Genomic DNA, 22,604 nt, shown 5'->3' with positions numbered 1-22,604 from the left:
TTTAAAACAATATAAAATATTTATTTAAAATGACTGCTCTCAGCATTTTAACAGCCTGAAAGCAGAAGGAATGAAGGATCTAGAATAGCGATTTGTTTACCTAGGGAGCACTTTTATAGCAGCGGCCCAGCCCCAGGGCACATTAAGTAGTTTAAAAAAAAAAGTCTGGAAAAACAATAATGACAGTGAAACGAGCCTTCAAAACGTTTGACGCTTTAGGGTAAAAATTAAACAAAAGTCAAGGCAATTTCTTTTTTTCTTTTTTCCTTTTCCCCCTTTTCCCTCCAAATTGTATCTGGCCAATTACCCCGTTCTTCCGAGCCATCCCAGTTGCTGCTCCACCCCCTCTGCCAATCCAGGGAGGGCTGCAGACTACCACATGCCTCCTCCGATACATGTGGAGTTGCCAGCCGCCTCTTTTCACCTGACAGTGAAGAGTTTCGCCATGGGGACATAGCGCGTGAGAGGCTCACGCTATTCCCTTCAGTTCCCCCTCCCCTCCTAAACAGGCGCCCCCAACCGACCAGTGGAGGCGCTAGTGCAGCGACCAGGACACGTACCCACATCCGGCTTCCTACCCGCAGACACAGCCAATTGTGTCTGTAGGGATGCCCGACCAAGCCAGAGGTAACACGGGGATTTGAACCGACGATTCCCGTGTTGGTAGGCAACGAAATAGACCGCTATGCTACCTGGACACCAGTCAAGGCAATTTCAACAGGAACAATGCAGGAATTAAATAAAAGCCTGTGCATTAAGAGGAGAAATCTTTGGTTCAAAGGAATGAAAGTGGCTGAGAAGTGTGAGTAGGCTGAAGAGAGGCTCTTCTGTGGCCAGTGATGAAACTCTGTCATTGATAGGAGCATTCCAGTATATGTACGCTTTGGGTGTCGGAAAATAAGAACGAATGGCTGTCACAACAGGGCGCATGATCCTTGAAGGGACCTTTGCCCTGAGAGACTGGAATTTATGGTGGTAGCAATCATAGTACTAGTAGTAGTAGTACTACTACTAGTAGTAGAAGTAATAGTAGTAGTTTATTGATTCAGCTGTGGGACATCCCCTCATTTTTGGAAGTGCCATAGGTATAGTCACGACACTGTCGCATCACATAAATGGCATGTCGGCTTTGCCAGTTTGTGCCCACACTGGTTCTGAGTGAAGTACCTATTCATGTGGATGAAAGTAACATCAATACTTGGGGAAATATTCACCACTTTGCCGAAGTTGTACATCTTTCCTATAGAATATTGACAGATGTCATCTGCACACTGAATACACAATTTACTAAACAGCCAGAATGCAAGGTTTTGGCATTTGTAGGTGTGTGCTGCCCTCCTTTTTGATAACTCTACTTCTGTATTAGTTGCCAAAATGAAAAGTATTGATTAAAAAACTGTTCAGTTTGGGGTGTCTGGGTGGCATAGTGGTCTATTCCGTTGTCTACCAACACGGGGATCGCCAGTTCAAATCCCCGTGTTACCTATGGCTTGGTCGGGCGTCCTTACAGACACAACTGGCCGTGTCTATGGGTGGGAAGCTGGATGTGGGTATGTGTCCTGGTCGCTGCACTACCGCCTCATCTGGTCGGTCGGGGCACCTGTTCAGGGGGGAGGGGGACCTTGGGGGGAATAGCTCGATCTTCCACACGCTACGTCCCCCTGGTGAAACTCCTCACTGTCAGGTGAAAAGAAGCAGCTGGTGATGCCGCATGTATTGGAGGAGGCATGTGGTAGTCTGCAGCCCTCCCTGGATCAGCAGAGGAGGTGGAGCAGCGACTGGGACAGCTCGAAGGAGTGGAGTAATTGGCCGGGTACAATAGGGGAGAAAACAACAACAGTTTTTTTCTGTTGTTTGGGAAATGTTCAAAATATTGATAAATCAGTAGTTTGAATGCCTTTGTAAGCAGAGTCAATGATACATTTATGCAGGTATGCACAAAAATAGATTTGTAGCATAAAACGATGCAGCGGCATTGAAGTGTGTGGCTTTTCTATATGAAATGGTGTCGACAGCAGCACTGGTTGAAATGAGAGCTTCTGTGAAGGACAGACTAGTAAAGAGTTGCTTTTGGTCCAGGCATGTTCAGATGCACGCCCCTTGTATCAATATCAATACCTTTTGAAATATTATTATGGTTTTCTTTATGAAAATTTCATGAGGGAGAGAAACCACCATTTGATGTGGGCCTTGGGGTAAGACTAATATGCTGTGACGCAATGCAAGTTTTCGATTAAATCCTTTATTTAGGAGATAGTTCTCAAAACAGTACTCAAGTCAGTCCCTTAACACTAGAATGCCCAAGGCGGTCATTTTGAGGATTTTAGATTTTCAAAGTTTAATAACTTTGCGGAAAAAACATACAGACCTGCTGCTGTGTGATTGCTCCTAAAATTGCATATATTTGCATTAAAATGAGTTTTAGATCAATTGCACGAAAAAAAGTGATAAGATCTACCTAAAACGACCATGAGCGGTAAAAATGATGGCTCGTAATTTGTGCATCATTGTGCGCGTCATGTCACTATCTATGACGTGTGTTGGTCGCGTCATTTCCTTCGTGAAGTTCACTGCTCTGTCCTAGAAACAAACTAGCATTCTCCAGTGCAGAGTAATAGTCTAAACGTGATTTTTGATTATTTCCAGCATGTCTGGTTACAGATGCCATTACAGATGCACCATGACTACCACCGACGCGTTGCAGTATATACAGGTGTTGGACAATGGCCATTTTAAATTGTTTGAAAAATAGTATTAAAGTTGTTGAAATGTTAATTTTGGTGTCAGTTAGTTTCTTAACAGACATACTAACATATTTAATGCATTAATATCTCAATTGGGTATTTATCTTGACAGAATATACAGTTTATCCAAAGGAGTTGAATCAAGTGCAACTGGACTTGGTATATATCTGTGAAAACGTTTCGCCTCTCATCCAAGAGGCTTCCTCAGTTCGTGCCTTTCTGACTAGACCAACTATGACCTGGATGAATGAGAACATTCACAGACAATATACAGTTTAAAAACCGTGGCGGTCATTTTGACGGCCCATGGTCATTCTAGTAGTTTTTAAGTTACGGTCGTTGTTTGGGACTGGTTCAATATTTATTTTCAGTTCTTTTTTTACATTTCAGGTTTCATAGGCCTTGTTATGTTTGTTAGATTAGCAATATGTGTTTTCAGTTTTGTTTTTCAGATAATATTTTCACTTTTTCAATTTTGCTATTCAAGTTTGACCATGTCTCTCTGAAGTTTAAATTGTTTAAAAATAGTATTGTAGTTGTTAAAATTATAATGTTGGTGTCAGTCATTTCCTAACAGACATACTAACATATGCAATGCATTAATATCTCAACTGGGTATTTATCTTGACAGAATATAGAGTTTAAAAACCATGGCGGTCATTTTGGCGACCCATGGTCATTTTAGGCAGGAGTGAAATCTCGGTTGTTCTTTAAACCACTGCAAATCCAATCACAACATTGGCTGAACAATGAAATCTGATTTAAGGTGTCGGATTGGTTTTGTCAGAGGCGGCTTTTCTCCCCATATCCTAAATGAGACCTAATGACTCCGGAGTCCAACCTGCTTGAAACAGGTCAGGAAGAGACAATTCAGCCTTTGCTAAAAGATAAATAAATCTTTTCCTGACAATGAGTTTTTTTTTGTTTTGTTTGTTTTTGATGAGGAGGGCCAAAAGAACAGAGTAAGCAGTCTTGGCATGTTCACTATATTGCGTGGCAGCGGCGCTCTCAGGGGTGAATTACAGCCACAAAAGCAGAGAGTCAGCAGCAGCAAGTCGGGGCGAAGAGCTGTGGGGTTCCTGCAGGTAGACAGGAGTCTAGCTGTGTGTGTTTGCTGGTTGTGCGGAGACCCTCTCAGCAGCCATTTTAAAGGCTGCTTAGGTTCTTTTGTAAGGGAAATGAACACCAAAGATCACATTTGCACACAACCTTTTTTTTCTTTCCAGGTTGATGGTATTTCAGGGGAAGGTTATAGGCTATATGATACGCTGTTGGAGATTTGTGCTACACCTGCTGAGAAAAGGATGGAAACTCGGGCCCTAAGTTTAAAGGAAGAGAGTTTCTAGGAAGGATTGTATTCAGTGTCTCTGTAATACAATAAAAACCAATGCTGGTAGCACCTTTGCGTGCGGCCATGTAAACCTTCCCTGTTTTAGTACGCAAAACACTTAGAGTCAGGCTCTGACGTCAACAGATGAATCCAGCCATATTGAGGAGTTTTTTTTCTCCCATACAAGTGCCATCACGCAACATTAGGCTGGCCGTCTCCAGGTTTGCAAAAGCTTTCACGAAATTAATTAATACCTCATTTTGTTGGGGCGTATGAATTTTTCATTAGTCGCTGAATAATGAATAGTCGTTGGATTAATGTCCAAACGCGCCTGCCACCTACCCTTCATATGCCGAGCTTTCCAGCGGGATTTGAATGCATCACAAATCATGAATTTATCTTTTTGAGGAAAATCATTAGGACTGATTTCTCTGCAGCCATTCCACCAATGATTTATATTCCTGCAACTCATTTCGCTCCTGATGCACACACATGCAGAATTTTAATCGCTGAAAATGTTGAGTGAAACGTTGATGTGGAAAGTAAAAATATTTGATTTCTATTTCAGTCAGATCTTGCTCCAATCAAAAATCAACTGCCTCCTCATCACAAACATGGCTGCACAGTCTCCTTGGGGAGTTTTTTTTTAAATGTAGTATATAAGGTCACTCTAAACAGTCATAAATTCTCTCTATTAACGAAGATTAAGTTATTTATTAATTATTAATAATTATTTATTTGTTAATTTTTTTTATTTTATTATGAATTATTTTTCTATTATTATTATTTTTCTATTTTTTCAAACTCAAAATATTAATGAAGCCCTATCTGATGGGAGTGTATGCTGTCTTTTCCCATAGTCCGTATAGTCATCAAAGAGATGGCCTTCCTCAAGACCCGGGATGAAGACGAAACTGCCAACCTTATATGGAACGACTCAGCCGTTCAGCACGAGAAAATTGCTGAGCTCAGGAACTACCAGGTAACCAGCACTGCTAACCTGTCATGTCAATAGGCAGCAGCCAAGAGGCGGCTAGGAAAGGGAGTTTGTAAGGCCAGCAGTTTGTGCAATCTAAGTAAATCTATGGGCCATGAAAATGAATGAGAAACACATTACTCTTTTTCAACAATTACCAGTGATGCACCTCTAGGTCAGTGGTTCTTCATCCTCAGAGACCACCAGTACCGCGGGTTTTCCATTCTGCTGTTGATTATGTTCACCTGTTGTACCAGGTTTAAAACCTTTCTACCTGTGTCTGAAATCACTCCCTATTTGCTGTATACTGCTCTACATTCACTTCCTCCGTTTTGTTTTGAGTGTCTGAATTGTAACTTTAAAAGGTTATTCACTATTTAGTGCCCTCAAAAATTCACACAATGCAAATGAAAATGTAGTGTCCAATGCATGTACACTACTTTAGATTTAGACTTAGACTGCTTTTATTTTTCATTGCCTTATATGCATGTCTCATACATACAAGGGAACAAAATTATGTTTAATTTATGCTAGAATTTATGCTAGAAATACCACAATGCAATGCTTCAGCTCTTCTCCACTCTGCTCTTGCACTCTTTTCACCATCAAATACCATATGATGGAACAAGTACAGGACGCAAAATAGTAGTAACATGTAACAAATTCAGGGGGCAGCCGGGGAGCTGAACCTGGGTCGTCCGCTCCACAGGCGACTGCACTAACCAGTCAGCTAAAAGGTCTGACCTGTTAGCAAAGGGCTCGCGAGTTCTGTCATCTGTGGTCGTTACATTACCCCCCTCCTTCGGGAAGCGCATCCCCGTGCTCCAGCATATCAGCTCCCTCACGCCTCCTGATACACGCGCTTCCGATGGCCTCATGGTCTCACCATCACACTTCTGACACCAATGTAGCAAATTCAGGGGGCAGCCTGGGAACCGCTGCAGCCAGGACACGAACCTGGATAGCTTGCACCACGGGCGACTGTGCTAACCAGTCAACTAAAGGGTCAGCTTAAGACCCAGCTGGATGACCTGGAGCACCTTGCTTACCACGAAGGCGACTATGACTCCCTGCCCCAGTCAGAAGTAGGATGGTGAGACCGTGAGGCCATTGGAAACGTGTGCGCCCAGAGGCACGAGGGAGCTCATATGCTGAAGCGCGGGGGACGCGCTTCCCAAAGGAGGGGGATAGTGTAATGACCACAGATGACTAGACTCGCTAGCCCTTGGCTAACGGGTCGGACCCTTTAGTCGACTGGTTAACGCAGTTGCCCGTGGTCCGGGTTATCCTGGTTCGATTCCCGGCTGTGATGGATTCCTGGCTGCCCCTGAATTCGCTAAAACAGTTGTGTCCAAAATGTCTGTTTATTACTCCCTATACACCCTACTGAGTGTCTCATATATAATGAATAGTGAATGAGTTAACAAGGGAATGATACTGGACACAGCTCCTGATTAGATGACTGGAATACCTGACACAACAAGTGAGTATAATTACCTACCTGACAGAATAGAAACCAGCAGTACTGGTGGTCTCTGAGGACCTGATTGAGAACCACTGTTCTTGGTAAGACACTCAACCACACAGAACAGCTACAGTGGAAAGATGGAGGTTGTACTGGCAGTTTCCAGATGCAAATGTATGGTAAGATAACTTTTATTTATCCTCGTGGTGGAGATGAATTGTGCAGTATCAATGCAAACTTACAATGGTCTAACAAAAAAAACCCCAAAATCTCAGTATAATGGTGCAACTACTAGCACAACACGTGACAAGTTAACACTAATAAAGTGTTTACAAGGACACCTTTTAATAAGTAATGCCCTTTCTGTGTGATTAATAAGTGGAAAGGGTGATAGTATCTGACTTTGTGAACGATGGACGGATGGATGGACAGTGTAAAGGAATATGTGGGGAGCAGTATGGGTGCATCCTGTGTGTTTTTTTTTTTTGTAAAGATACGAACAAAGTTAAAACAAACACTGTGATATCCCAAGTACGTGTGGTGAGGTAAGGGTTTTAGATTGTATTTATTTTCTTTAGAGAGAAGGTGAGAGTGATGCCTCAGAGATGAAACGGCCCAGTACACCTGAAGAAGAAGGGATTTCCCAGAGATTTTTCCAGCCACAGACATGGCCAATTGTGTCTGTAGGGACGCCCGACCAAGCCGGAGGCAACACGGGGATTTGAACCAGAGATCTCCGTGTTGGTAGGCAACAGAATAGACCGCCACACCACCCGGATGCCCCGGCTCTCTGATTTTTACTGCTGCCAGAGTGAGAACCATGTTTTGCATTAAAATTAATGTGTTGTGTTGGCGCAGGGACATCTTTAACTTGAATAGTAACTCGGCACATACTGACACAGGTTATACAATGGCAATAGACTTGACATTAAGTGCAAAGATACAGTGGAAGACATGCAGATTGACAGACTTTACCAATCACTCTAGCACTCAAACTACTGCCATTTAGCCAATATGGCAAATCAAAACAGTTGAGTACTGTTGTCAGTAGAAATATCAGTTGCTCGGGCACTTTGCCTGCCGCCCGGCCTGCATTGCACCCTACCCCAATGTTCATCCCCGCGTTTGGTGGGTCCTCGGGGTGGTATGTTGTTTTTTCAGGCTGGGGCTGACCGTCCCCATGGGCCAAGGCCCAGTCCCCAGATGCTCACTGGTGAGCTCCCTTCCCAGGTCTGGCTCCAGGAGGGGGCCCCGGTTTCCCTTTTGCGGGTGAGGTGCTGTAGCGCTGCTGGTGTACTTTAATTGGGTTTCCCAAATTTTCTTGGGAAAAGTTGGAGAAGAGGGAGCTGAGCTGGAAGGCAAAGCTCTCAATTTACCAGTCAATCTTCATTCCAGCCCTCACCTATGGTCATGAGCTTTGGGTAGTGACCGAAAGGGGGAGATCATGGATGCAAGCGGCTGAAATTAGTTTCTTCCGTAGGATGTCTGGGCTCAACCTTAGAGATAGGGTGAGGAGCTCGGACATCCGGAGGGAGGTCAGAGTAGAGCCACTGCTCCTTTGCTTCGAAAGGAGCCAGTTGAGGTAGTTCGGGCATCTGATAAGGATGCCTCCTGGGCGCCTTCCTTTGGAGGTTTTCCGGGCACCTACAACTGGGAGGAGACCCCGGGGTAGACCCAGAACTTGCTGGAGGGACTACATGTCCAATCTGGCTTAGGAAAGCCTTGGGATCGATCCCCCAGGAGGAGCTGGAGGGCATTGCTGGGGAGAGGGATGTCTGGAGTGCCCTACTTGGCTTGCTGCCACTGCGACCCGACCCCGGAGAAGTGGCTGATGATGAGATGAGATAAGAACTATAGCTTTGCTTTATGAGATGTCAAGAGCATCCAAATGAGAAAAAAAATCACTCAGTATGTAACTGATTTAAAGCACTGAAGTTATGTGAGCGAGAAAAACAACCAAAATAGAGTCGTGTTTTGTGACATTAGTGCCGAACACCATCGGTGATGGGTCACTCTGGGTTTAAGGTCAAGGGTCCCCCTGGTTCTCAGACATGTCTCATTCCTTTTTGTGTCATGCCACACTGGACGAGGTAGCATGGGTTGCGCTAGATGGCCCACAGCATAGGCTGGCTGCCACCCAGCCACTGGACCATGAGGTGGAGACACACAATAATGCCATGAGCTCCCATCTGTTTGGAATTCAACCTGCAGTAACCAAGGAACCAAATGTGTGTGTGTGTGTGTGTGTGTGTGTTCTCGTATCTCTGTATTTGTGAAATTTGATCTTTTAACTATCAGAGTGAGGACATTTTGTCCTGACCTCACTTCTTCAAGGCTCTGGTAGGGTTAAGGCTTGATTTTAGGGTTAGGGTCAGTATTAGGATAAGGTTAGGGTAAGGGTTAAGGTTAGGCATGTAGTTCTTTCTTTTTGGATTTTTTTTCTCCCTTTTTCTCCCCAGTTGTACTTGGCCAATTACCCCACTCTTCCAAGCCGTCCCGCTCACTGCTCCACCCCCTCTGCCCATCCGGGGAGGACTGCAGACTACCACATGCCTCCTCCGATACATGTGGAGTCGCCGGCTGCTTCTTTTCACCTGACAGTGAGGAGTTTCACCAGGGGGACGTAGCATGTGGGAGGATCATGCTATCTCCCCCCCGAACAGGTGCCCCGACCGACCAGAGGAGGCACTAGTGCAGCGACCAGGACACATACCCACATCCGGCTTCCCGGCCGCAGACACGGCCAATTGTGTCTGTAGGGACACCCGACCAAGCCGGAGGTAACACGGGGATTCGATCTGACGATCCCCGCGTTGGTAGGCAATGGAATTGACCGCTATGCTACCCAGACGCCCTAGGCATGTAGTTCTGATAGTTGAGGTTAGGGTTAAGGGCTAGGGAATGAACGTTGTCAATGACTGGTCTTTACAGAGATAGAGGAACAAGATTGTGTGTGTGTGTGTGTGTGTGCGCACGCCCATGTGACAGAACAGACAAACACTTTGGTGATCAAGGTGAACTAGAGGGGAGATGAAAGGACAGTGGAGGAGCAGATGAGATGAGACAGGAGCAGAGGAGAGGGACGAAGAGGCGGAGGAGAGGGATGAAGAGGCGGAGGAGAGGGATGAAGAGGTGGAGGAGAGGGATGACAACAGGGGAAGAGAAGAAAGGTGAAGAAATGAGGCTGATACTGCCTCCCCCTCCCTCCTCCCAGAAGTTACTCTATCAGGTCACACACTGCTGCCACCTGTCACAGAGAGTTGGAGAGTTGGACACTGGTCCTGAAACTGCCCGTCCTCCTTAAGTCAAACCGTACCCTTGGAGAGAGGCAGACAGTGAGAGAGACAAGGAGAGAGAGAACTCACGAAAACACATGTAAAGACTCTTAAGTCGACTGATAAACTGAGCAGTTGTGGAGGATGGAGGGATGGATGGCAGCGGGTTGTGGGGAGTTAAGACATCAGTGGTGATGTTGATGCGAAGGAACTGAAGAACGAGTGTTCCTCTGAGCTCCGTGTGCCAGCCGGAGCGTGGCCTGACCTTCCCTCAACCCTTTTATCCTGCTGGGTCAGCAATGGCTGCTCTGTCTCAGCCTCCATGTATTCGCCATCCATCTTAGCACACCTGTTTGATTAGACTGGACACTAATGATTGATTAAATCACAGGCTAGTCTGAGAGAGCGTGTACGGCTTGTTAGGTTGAGGCCGGCGAGGGTTGAGATAAGCAAAGTGGACGTTACAAATGTTCCAAAGGCTGAAGTTGTTGTGCTTCACAGAAAATGTGTGTTTTGATGTTGGCTGCTCTCACCCGCTACCATCTCGCCACTGCGATGCTACCACGAGCTGATTGCTCCGAGGGAGTGGGAAAAGTCCCCCAACAATTGGTTTTGATTTCCTCTCATACGCTACGTCGGCTCTCTGTGCATAGGCATAATTGTACGATCTCTTCCGAATGCCTAGTTACGTCTGTCTCGTTCAGATAATAATCACAGATGCCTTTTACATGGTGTGTTCTCGTGGCGTGTTCACCCCCCCCTCTCACTTCTTCCTCTCTTGCTCCCTTTTTTTATCTCTCCCTCTTTCCTTCACTGATTTACTGTGAAAGTTTGCTGTCAAGTTTCAGTTCATACAAGCCTAATTAACGTTCCTGTTCAGGCACATTTGGTCAAAGAACACAGAAAACCCAGAGTTGTTCCTCTTAACACCCCCTCCCCCCAGTCTCCCAACCAACCACCTCGCCGGCACATTCAAAGCAATTCGTTCAACTGTCATTGCCTACAATTGCTAGAGCCTGTGATGCAGAACCAATTACCTCAGCCCCTCACAGTCAAGATTGATCACCTGTCCCCCCGTCCCCACCATCCTCCCCAACCTTTAAAATACACAAAAAACCCAAAAGGTTTAAGAAAGGTCTCTGCATCACCTTTTTGTTTTGAGTTCATAATTGGGCATAAATGTCAGAACATTGTGGGCTCACTTCAGGTTGCTGCCTTTTTAATGTGCTCATTTTTACAAAGGGGGCAAGGGGGTGGGGGTGAGTGGCATAATGGCCCTAACAACATTATTATGTCTGCCTTTTCTCCCTCCGCAGAGAATTAACCATTTCCCTGGCATGGGTGAAATCTGCCGGAAAGACTGCCTGGCGAGGAACATGTCCAAGTACGTTTTCAGTCATCTTCTTTCTTTGTATGTTATGCTGGGATCAGACTACACGAATTCAGCCCGATTCTGACACGATTTTGCCATCTTCGACAAATTTCCTATGTTGGGCCCGATTATGAACATCAGGAATGACGAACAGGCGTCTTTACCCCAGGTAGTGTAACATAATCAGAGAACAGCAATGTGGCGTCGTGAGATGGCCCAAGACACCTCGACGAAAAGTCTAGTATGTCAGAATTTTTTATATTTTCCTGCCTAGTCTGACAGCTCCTACGACGTGTTCCTTGACATCAACCAATAGGACGACAGAATGCTTTCTGGTGCACATATGTAAACATGGCGAAGAGAAAGAGGGATACTACTGTAGCTGCTTTCAGGTGGAAAAATGAAACCAGGGCGTCTGTGTAGCGAAGCAGTCTATTCCATTGCCTACCAACACGGGGCTCTCCTGTTCAAATCCCTGTGTTGCCTCCGGCTTGGTCAGGCGTCTCTACAGACACAATTGGCCGTGTCTGCGGGAGGGAAGCCAGATGTGGGTATGTGTCCTGGTTGCTGCACTAGCGCCTCCTCTGGTCAGTCGGGGTGCCTGTTCAGGGGAGAGGGGGAACTGGTGGGAATAGCGTGATCCTCCCACGTGCTACGTCCCCCTGGTGAAACTCCTCACTGTCAGGTGAAAAGAAGCAGCTGGCGACTGCACATGTATCAGAGGAGACGTGGTAGTCTGCAGCCCTCCCCGGATCGGCAGAGGGGGTGGAGCAGCAACCAGGATACCTCGGAAGAGTGGGGTAATTGGCCTGGTACAATTGCGGAGAAAAAGGGGGAAAAGTCCAAAAAGAAAAAAGAAAAGCAAAACTGAGGAAAGGTTACTTTGGTAGTGGCAATAATACCCCTGCCTTTTTGACGTTTCCTTGAGAGAGTACCATGATGGAGTCAAAAAAGAGAAATGTTGGCATTTCAGCAACCTGGTGAGTAGCTGGTTAAGCTATCCTAGGTTATCATTTCCCAACAGCACTAGCTGCAGCAGCGTCCACAATCTTTTTTTTCTTCTTTCTTTTCTTTTTCTTTTTAGAACAAGACTGCCAGCATCACACATAGCGTTGCTGTAGCCATGATTGACAATTTCTTAACCCTACTCTCTGACGACCTATGAACTCTCACAAGACTGAAAGGCAGCATACAATGATTGTTCGGGGTCACACTTGTGGTGTTGCCAGTCTCCCGGCCAAGACATGACAAGAAATTATGGCACTATGACTGCCTAATCTTACATGGTGACCATCGTGAAAGACAAAAATATCATATAGCCTGATCCCGGCATCAAACAGAAGTTGGTTTGAGTTAATAGGTGCGGTCGTGGATGATGAGAACCCTGACCCAGGTCCTTATCCAGCCAAAACACAATCCATCAGCACACTCACATGCAAACATAGAGACATACATGCATGCACGTTCTTGGCCTACATCCAATGAGGGTATATCCTGTTTGTCATGTTCTCATGCAAAGTGCTTTGCATTTTTATTTGTGAAATGTTATTTCTGAAGTTATATTGATTGACTGATCAGAGTAAGTCAAAGCTTATTGGTTCTACTCTATCAATACAAACTGCTTTGCCATGTCATGAAGTAATTAGTACACTTTAGCATACACTTAATGTAGTCCCATTGGTGAATCAGTGTTTAGAGGTCTGCGAAGGCAATTTGTCTGCCATATAATCATATATGATGTTTGTTTACTTGTAATCTTTGACCGTGTATGACCGATACTATGTTTAACTTTAGTCTATATTGCTTAGATAGATTTTTAAAGCTCAATTGTAATAGAAGGAAGGTAGTGTTATAAAGTGTCTCCTCCATATGAACTAATAAAGGCCGATTGTTAACTGTTAGCTGATAGTAGAGGAGTCTATGGGAATCTCATTGAGTGCAGCAAGGTCTGGAGAAATGGCCCTGGAGAGTTACAAGCTAAGTGAGAAGATGAGACCTGACCTGTGAGCTCTTTGAACAATATGCAAGTTCTGTTGTCCATTAGGATGACAGCCCAGCAATAAAGATAAGCCTCTTCCTCCAAACAGGGATAAAAGAGAAATTCTGGGTACATACCATTGTGATCCTATCTCAGACATGTTTACAATGAGGATGGCTTGTGCTGCAAGGTATAAAGGGAGTGTGCTCTGAGATCAGGGGGCGCGCTTGGTATTACACTTTGTGTGTCTGTTCATGAACATATTAAAGTGTGACAATAATGTAAGAGAGTTTTGTCTCGCTCCTCTTTTATTGTCGAAGTGGAATTAAATAATTGCCACGACAAGTCCTTTAAAAATAATAAAACGGGAAGTGTCTTTATACATGCTCAGTAGTCCAGGTAAGAAAATCAAAGACAGTTGAATCAGTTCATCTGGACACAACGTTTATTGACAGAAACGTTTTATCACTCATCTAAGTGACTTCTTCAGTCTCAACTGACTGCAGGTATCCCCACCCTTATAAACAATACAGTTGCATAACGACCGAAATAATCCGTTTTATATACAAATAGGCATTAACTAGAGTTATAATGACCATGTGTACTATTCACAGAGGATTTGGGAATATTTGCAATCACAGCATTGTAAGATGGTGACAGATGTACAGTACAGATGTTTGACTCTCATCATCCACTGGAGCACAAACTAGGAGTCATCAGGATGCTGTACCACTGAGCTGACAACATCCCCACCGACACAGCGGCTGGGAAAGGGGAGAAATCCCACATTAAACAGGCCCTGGTCAAGTGTGGTTATCCTAACTGGGCGTTTGTCAAAGCCAGGAAGACGGCCAAACAGTGCACCAGCCAATCAAAGAGAGGAGAAGGATGACAGCTGTCTAAGCGTAAACCAGTGGTGATTCTGTATGTGGCAGGAGTGTCAGTAAAGTTGAGATGCGCATTTTCCAAACACCGTGTCTCAGTTGCTTTCAAACCCCAAAACAATCTGCACCAGAAGTTGGTCCACCCCAAGGATTGGGTCCCCCAGCACAAACAGAGCAATATAGTGTACGCTGTTCGGTGCCAGAAGGATTGCTGTGACTTGTACATCGGGGAAACTAAACAGACACTGGCTAAGAGGATGGCACAACATAGAAGAGCTAACGTGTCAGGCCAGGACTCCACAGTCTACGCCATCTACAGGCTAGTGGCCGCTCTTTCAAGGATGAGGATGTGCACATCCTTGATAGAGAGGAACGCTGGTTTGAACGAGGAGTCAAAGAGGCCATCTATGTGAAGAGGGAACGACCATCCCTGAACCGTGGAGGGGTGGGGGGCTAAGAGTACATCTGTCACCATCTTACAATGCTGTGATTGCAAACATTTCCAAATCCTCTGTGCATAGTACACATGGCCATCGAAACTCTAGTTTCTAGTTTCTAATGGTCACGCCTATTTGCATATGAAACTGATTATTTTTTTGTTTTTGTTTTTTTGTCATTATGCAACTGTATTGTTTATAAGGGTGGGGATACCTGCAGTCAGTTTAGACTGAAGAGGTCACTTAGATGAGTGATGAAACGTTTCTGTCAATAAACGTTGTGTCCAGATGAACCGATTCAAATGTCTTTGATAAAAAAGGAACTAATTCCAAAAAGGGACATTAAATATCAGATGAAAAACTAGATATTCTAAAACCTGGGTGACCGTACCGTACAAAATGGACACAAAATATAATTCAACTGAGTGAGAAGCGAGAGTAAAAGGGTGACTCTAGATTCTTTTTTTTTTTATAATACGGTTAATGCTTTAAGTAAACTTTCTCTACAAGTAAAAGATATAATGTATAAACTTTTACATTACAAGGTCTACTCCACTGTCATTATTATAAATGGTGGAATGCTCAACTACTTTTTGCTAATGTAACACTGCAACTCTGTACTATCATAAATGTACAAAGAGGCTGGTAGACTGGGATGGCCTCCACACGTACATCATTTGGTCTGGAGGTCTTGACTTTCTGACCATTTTGTTACGTTTATATCAATTTGGCAGGTGTGAATGCTCCCAAGGAACTCTGGTGTTCATTCCCAGAAAGTTGAATCAGTTCATCTGGATGCGTTTATTGGGAGAAACATTTCATCATTCGTGACTTCGTCAGTCTCAGCCGACTGCAGGTATCCCCAACCTTAAGAACAGCACAGTTGCATAATGACCGAAACCAATGATCGGTTTCATTTGCTAATACCATGACCATTAATTAGAGTTACAATGGCCATGTGTACTCTTCACAGAGAATTGGGGAATAGTTGCAATCACAGCATTATTAGATGGTGAAACATGTACTCTTAGCCCCCCCCCCCGGGTCAGGGGTGATCATTCCCTCTTCACATAGATGGCCTGTTTTTTTGGGGGGGGGGGATTTTTCCCTCTTTTTCTCCCCAGTTGTACCCGGCCAATTACGCCATTCTCCCGAGCCATCCCAGTCGGTGCTCCACGCCCTCTGCTGATCTGGGGAGAGCTGCAGACTACCACATGCCTCCTCTGATAGATGTGGAGTCGCCAGCTACTTCTTTTCACCTGACAGTGAGAATTTTGCCAGGGTGACATAGCCATAGCGCGTGGGAGAATCATGCTATCCCCCCCCCCCGACCGACCGACCGACCGACTGACCGACCAGAGGAGGCGCCAGTGCAGTGACCAGAACACATACATCCAACTTCCCACCAGCAGACACGGCCAATTGTGTCTGTACGGATGCCCAACCAAGCCGGAGGTAACACGGGGACTCGAACCGGCGATCTCCATGTTGGTAGGCAACAGAATACACCGCCATACCACCCGGATGCCCCAATGGCCTCTTGGACTACCTGTTCAAGCCAGCGTTCCTCCCAATCAAGGGTGTATACATCCTCCTCCTAGAAAGAATGGCCACCGGCTTGTAGATGGGTGTAGACAGCAGAGTCCTGGTCTGACGTGTTAGCTCTTCTGTGTTGTGCCATCCTCTTTGCCAGCTTCAGTTTTGTTTCCCCGATATACAATTAATGGCAATCCTCCTGGCACTTAACGGCGTACACTATATTGCTCTGTTTGTGCTGGAGAACCTGATCCTTGGGTTGGACCAATTTCTGGTGCAGTGTGTTTTGAGGTGTGAAAGCAACTCTTCTCTTACCATTGTTATGCCGATGACACCCAACTGATCTTGTCCTTCCCTCCCTCTGACACATAAGTAGAGACACGCATTGCTGTGTGCTTGACTGGCATCTCGGAGTGGATGGCGACACACCACCTGAAGCTCAATCTGGACAAGAGAGAGCTGATGTTCCTCCCGGAGAAAGGTTGCCCGCACCGAGACCTGGCCATCACCACTGACAACACCGTGATGACGCCAACTCGGACTGCAAGGAATCTGTGTGATTCTGGGTCAACTGTCGTTTGCTGCAAACATTGCATCGGTTGCTCGCTCCTGCAGATTTCTCCTCCATAACATCAGGAAGATTTGCCCATTCCTCACCGACGAGACGGCACAGGTGCTCATCCAGGCTCTGGTCATCTCCCGGCTGGACTACGGCAACTCCCTCCTTGCTGGTGCCCTGGCGTTGGCCATCACACCTCTGGAGGTGGTTCAGAAAACCAGAAAACTACAGCTCGTCTGGTGTTCAACCGCCCTAAGTTCTCCCACACAACTCCCCTTCTCATGTCCCTACACTGGCTCCCAGTAGCTGCTCGCATCCAGTTTAAGAATCTGGTGCTAGCCTAAAGGGCAGTGAAAGGAACAGCTCCTTCCTATTTCCAGGCCATGGTAAAGCCCTACACCCCTGTCCGACCACTTCGCTCTGCTGCCTCAGAGCGCCTGGTTGCCCCATCGCTCAGAGGCCCCTGCTGCCGATCGACCCGGTCACGGCTCTTTTCTGTCCTGGCCCCACAGTGGTGGAATGAACTCCCCACTGATGTCAGGACAGCGGAGTCGCTGCCCATCTTTCAGTGCAGGTTGAAAACACCTCTTCAAGAACTACTACCCTGTTACTTGCTCGTAGCACTTATTGTATTCACTCAGTAAAAAAAAAAAATCTCTTTCTCGCGCTTTTACTTTAGCAATTTTTACTTTAGCGGGTTTGCTCTTAGATGCTTTTTTAGAGAAGAGATGCACTTATGACCTCTGATGGCTAGTAGTTCTCCTGATTTCCTTCGTTAAATGCACCTATTGTAAGTCGCTTTGGATAAAAGCGTCAGCTAAATGACTGTAATGTAATAATGTAATGTAACTGAGACTCGTTGTTTGGAAAATAAGTGTCTCATCTGTTCCGACACTCCTGCTACATACGGAATCACCACTGGTTTACGCTTTGGCAGCTGTTGTCCTTTTCCTCTCTTCGATCAGCTGGTGCACTGTTTGGACATCTTCCTACCTTTGACCAATACCCAGTTATGATAACTACATTTAACCAGGGCCTGTTTGATGTGGGATTTCTCCCCTTCCTGTGTCGCTGTGTTGGTAGGGATGTTGTCAGCTTGATGGTACAGCATCCTGAGTACTGATTAGTATGTGTTGGTTTATGGTAAACATCAACAATCAAATGTCCCCCATCATCAGTTGCTATTTAACAGTCAAGGAAGGCTAACCTGGGGCATCTGGGTGGAGTGGTGGTCTATTCCGTTACCTGCCAGCGCGGGGATCGTCGATTCAAATCCCGGTGTTGCCTCCGGCGTGGTCAGGCATCCCTACAGACACAATTGGCCGTGTCTGCGGATTGGAAGCCGGATGTGGGTATGTGTCCTGGTCACTGCACTGGCTCCCCCTCTGGTTGGTCAGAGCACCTGTTCGGGGGAAGGGGGAACTGGGGGAATAGCATGATCCTACCACATGCTATGCTCCCCTGGTGAAGCTCCTCACTGTCAGGTGAAAAGAGGCGCCTGGCAACGCCACATCTATTGGAGGAGGCATGTGGTAGTCTGCAGCCCTCCCTGGATCAGCACATAGGGTGGAGCAGCGACTGGGATGGCTTGGAAGAGTGGAGTGATTGGCCGGATACAATTGGGGAGAAAAAGGGCCCCCCCCAAAAAAGAAAGAGATGTCATTTTACACATCCTCCCTGGTGAACTTGATGTGGTTGTCCACAGAGTCAATGTGGTCGGTGAAATGTGGTACACCCTGAGATTTAATTTTAACCCAGTTGTCGTCCATAAATCTGAACCAATGGCTAGGTGATGTCACTGGCTAGGACATCAGAACCCTCTTTTCCACTTCGTCCATATACAATTTGGCCACTACAGGTGAAACTGGGAAACCTATAGTACACACATGTTTCTGCCTATAGTACTGCCGCCTATATGTGAAGTACGTGGACTGAAGACACAGCTTCAGGAGCAGACACACTTGGTCAGTGTTAAGGGTGGTCCTATTGCTAAGGGTGGGGTTATCCTGTAAATTCATACAGACTACCTCCACTGCTTCATCGACAAGAACGCACGTGAAGAGACGTAACATCGTAAGAGACCATTGTTTCATCCACCTCCATGATGATGCCCCTCACTTTATCTACAAAATGTGATGTTCATTACTGCCTACAAACAGGTTAAGAATAGATGCCAGAAACTTAGACATGTTATAGGTCACTGAGTTAATCATACTAACAATTGGCGGTAATGGCACATCTTGTTTATGTATCTTAGGTAAACCATATAGAGTAGGTGTAGCTGCGCCTGGGTATAATGTGTGGTACAAAATTCGGTCAATAGCATTGTCCCGTTCTAACAGCTTCAGACGATCTATCACCTTTTTCTTCTAACCACTGCCCGGATCTTGTTTCAGGGAGTCATAAGTATTTATGTCGCTGAGTAACGTCATAACTTTCTCATGATAGTCTGTCTAGTATAATAAAACAGTGCATCTGCCTTTCTCTGCCGAAAGAATGATGATGTTATTGTCCTTGTTGAGAGTTGTGAGTGCATTCCTCTCGTCTCTGCTGATGTTGGACGGTGGCAGCATTGCATTGCTGAGGCTGGCTGAAACTAAACATTGTGTCCAGATGAACTGATTCACCTTTCTGGGATTTCCTTGCCTAGATTATTGACCATGCATCACAACATGCTGGTGTTCATTAAACTAGCCCAAAAAGTTCTGCTGTGAGGGCAATTTCAAAAAATTGCAAACTAAACCAAGGAAATTACGACATGATTCATTGCACTTTTGATTACTTTATAAAGTTTCAAATACTCTGAAAACAAGAATGACAAGGCTAATGGTTACAATGACTCCTTGCACTGCTGGTGAGAACCGTGTTCAGCTGATTGAGCTAATGTTTAACTTCCACTTTCTTTGAACATCGATCAACAGATTTAATATTACTATGCCTTGTGAGGACTGCCTAAAAGCAATAAATGACATTACTAACCTCAAGGATGATACTATCTGACAGCTTGCAGATGAACTGTGAAAAAAGGACTCTCTTTTATCCAATTTTATGACACCGCAGCCATACAGTCCAAAACGATCTGTTAATGAACTCAACTTTCTCCGATACCATCCTCTGGGACCCCTCATCTCGTTGCTGGCCCTCCTCCTGCTCCACTCCCAGCTCACAGGCTACCTGGTTGGCGGTGGTAGTTAGACCTGGCAAGACAGAAAGACCCCGAGCTGCCTTGCCTCAGCCTATAACCTCTCACGTCATTTGACCATACTATCTATCGGCCAATGCCACAGTTCACCTTGTTGATGCCCCCGTGGTCGATGTTACTCCTTCCCACAGACAAACTTCTCAAACCCATTGACAATAACTTCAAATCCTTCACAGTTAACAATTGCAACTCTTTCCTTTCATTTTTCCAAATTAAAATTGACACCATCTACAGCAACCTGATCACCTCCCCTGCCTTCTTCACCTCCCCACCCGTCTCCCCCCTTTACCACTCAGCCCCTGTCAAAGTTCTCCCCTGTGGCCCCAATGGAGCTGTCCAACCTTATGGTAGGAATGCGAAGCTCCACACTTGTCTTGTGGATCCCGTCCTATCCAATTTTGTTAAGGACTGTCACTCAACTATCCCTGCACTCATCAGAGAAATCATTAACTCCTGCTTCAGCTCTGGTTCAGTCCCCCATACACTTGAACTGGCCGCTGTCACCCCCATCCTTAAAAAACCTGGACTCAACTCTGTTATCATGAGCAGTTTTCGGTCCATCGCCAATCTCCTGTTTCTGTCAAAAATACTAGAATGTGTTGTCACCTCCCAATTCAAAACTCACCTCATCTCCATCAACCTGTTTGAACCATTTCAATCTGGCTTCCGCTCACAGCACAGAACAGAAGCAGCCCTCCTTAAAGTCACAAATGACGTCCTCCCCTCCTGAGACTCTGGCCACCTCAGCATGCTCATCCTCCTCGACCTCACTGCAACTTTCAACGCCTTTATCCACACCATTCTTCTCTCTCCCGCCTTGAATCCTCCCTCAACATCACCGATACTGCCCTCCCCTGGCTGAAGTCATATCTCGCAAACAGAAAACAGTTCATCAGCATCAACAACTGCACCTATTCACCGCTCCTCTGTCCTAAGGCATCCCCCAGGGTTCAGTGCTATGTCCTCTCCTGTTCATCCGATACATGCTTCCCCTTGGTAACATCGTTCGTCATCATGGTCTCCACTTCCACTGCTACGCCGATAATGTCCAGCTCTACATCTCCACTAAATCCATCACCACTACAACTTACTCCAGTCTGACCAACTGCCTCACTGAAATTAAATGATGGATGCAAGCCAACTTCCTCAAACTAAATTGTGATAAATCTAATATGATCATCGGTCCCAAATCCCTTACCAAAACCACTCAATTTCTGCCTCACCATCGATAACTCCCCTCTGCCTCCCTCCCCACACATCCGCAACCTCGGAATAGTTTTCGATAGCAACCTCTCCGTTGAACACCATGTCAATCAAACCACCAGAACTGCCTTTTTCCACCTAAAAATATAACTCATCTTCACCCATCAATGTCCTTCTCTGTTGCCGAAAATTGGATCCATGCCTCCATCACATCCAGAATTGACTACAGCATTCTCTACGGCTTATCGTCCAATGTCCTAAACAAACTCCAGTACATCCAGAACTCTGTTGCCCACCTGCTTACCCACTCCCGCTCCCTCGACCACATCACCCCTATCCTCCAGAACCTCCACTGGCTCCTTTCCCACAAGGGATCCAATTTAAAGTCCTTCTCACTCTCAAAACCCTCCATAACCAGGCCCTCTCCTACCTCACCGCAGCCTCCGCGCCTCCTATTTACACCACACAGGGCCAAGCACCAGACCTGGGTCAACAGAGCCTTCTCCATAGCTGCCCTCTCCCTCTGGAACTCTCTCCCTAAACACTTCAGAGACTGCACCGACCTGTCCACATTCACATCATTAATCACCACTCACCTCTTCAGAATTGCTTTTAATGTTGTGTGTTATATGTTTATGTTGTGTTGCTTTTTTTATTTCAACTTATATAGAGTCTTTGAGTAACTTGAAAAGCATTCTATAAATACAATTTATTATTATTATTATTATTGTTATTAATAATAATAATTGTGAGGGCAGTTCATATTTGATGTTTGCTTACTTTTAATCTTTCATCATGACCTTACATTGCTTAGCTAGATGCTTAAAGTCCATGTGTAATAGAACAAAGGTAGTCTTATAAAGTGTCTTCTCCAGGTGCACAAATAAAGGTCTGTTGTTAACTGTTGGCTGTATGGGAGACTCATTGAGTGTAGCAAGTGTGTACACACTAATTTCAGAAGTGGCCTTGGTGGATGAGAGCTGGAAGACATGAGATAAGGAGGGGAAGAACAGACAACTGCCCTATGAGACTGTACTGTATTGATCAGTGCACATTCAAGCACCTGGGTTTGAATGCATCTGTTCATTGAACATATATTAAAATCGTGTGACAGTACTGGAAGAGATTTTTGTCTCGTTCCTCATGTAATGTCGGAGTGGAATTAAATAATTGCCACAACATTATTATATAGCCACTTTGTCAGTTTGAGCCCCATCCTGTACCGTCTCTTTGTGCTGTACACTTTCTCCTCTGTTGCTAGTTAGCAAGCTAAACGCAGCCAAAACATCCTGTTGTGAACCCCAAATGTATCACAGTCATTTCCAAATTTCTGTATTTTGGGTCGGACTTTAATCAAAAGGTGTGTTTGTCAATTTATCAGTGTGAAACACATAGGACATATTACAATTCAATAACATTGTGAACTCTGACTCAGACTTTCTAAAGTTTTACATGTAAACACGCTTCTAACTAAAAGGTCTTTTACTAAAACTCATTTAAAAGATGTTTCCTCAGGGCATCTGGGTAGCGTAGCAGTCTATTCTGTTGCCTCTAACACAGGGATCTCAGGTTCGAATCCCCTTGTTACCTCCGGCTTGGTCGGGCGTCCCTACAGACACAATTGGTCGAGTCTGTGGGCGGGA

The 22,604-nt window shown here is 45.4% G+C and overlaps 1 protein-coding gene across 1 annotated transcript in view; it reads left to right on the top strand.

Annotated features, from left to right (window-relative positions):
- ttll7 (tubulin tyrosine ligase-like family, member 7) overlaps positions 1-22,604 on the top strand; it is a 173,083-nt gene that overhangs the window by 20,693 nt on the left and 129,786 nt on the right. Inside the window, exons 4-5 of the mRNA XM_056276406.1 lie at positions 4,935-5,056; positions 11,107-11,174. Of these exons, the coding sequence (XP_056132381.1) occupies positions 4,935-5,056; positions 11,107-11,174 (190 nt within the window). The remainder of the gene's footprint in view (positions 1-4,934; positions 5,057-11,106; positions 11,175-22,604) is intronic.

This window comes from Lampris incognitus, chromosome 3 (assembly GCF_029633865.1).
Source record: "Lampris incognitus isolate fLamInc1 chromosome 3, fLamInc1.hap2, whole genome shotgun sequence".
Lineage (NCBI taxonomy): Eukaryota > Metazoa > Chordata > Actinopteri > Lampriformes > Lampridae > Lampris > Lampris incognitus.
Note: the sequence above shows the minus strand (reverse complement) of the source record. Positions and strands in the feature narration are given on the sequence as shown.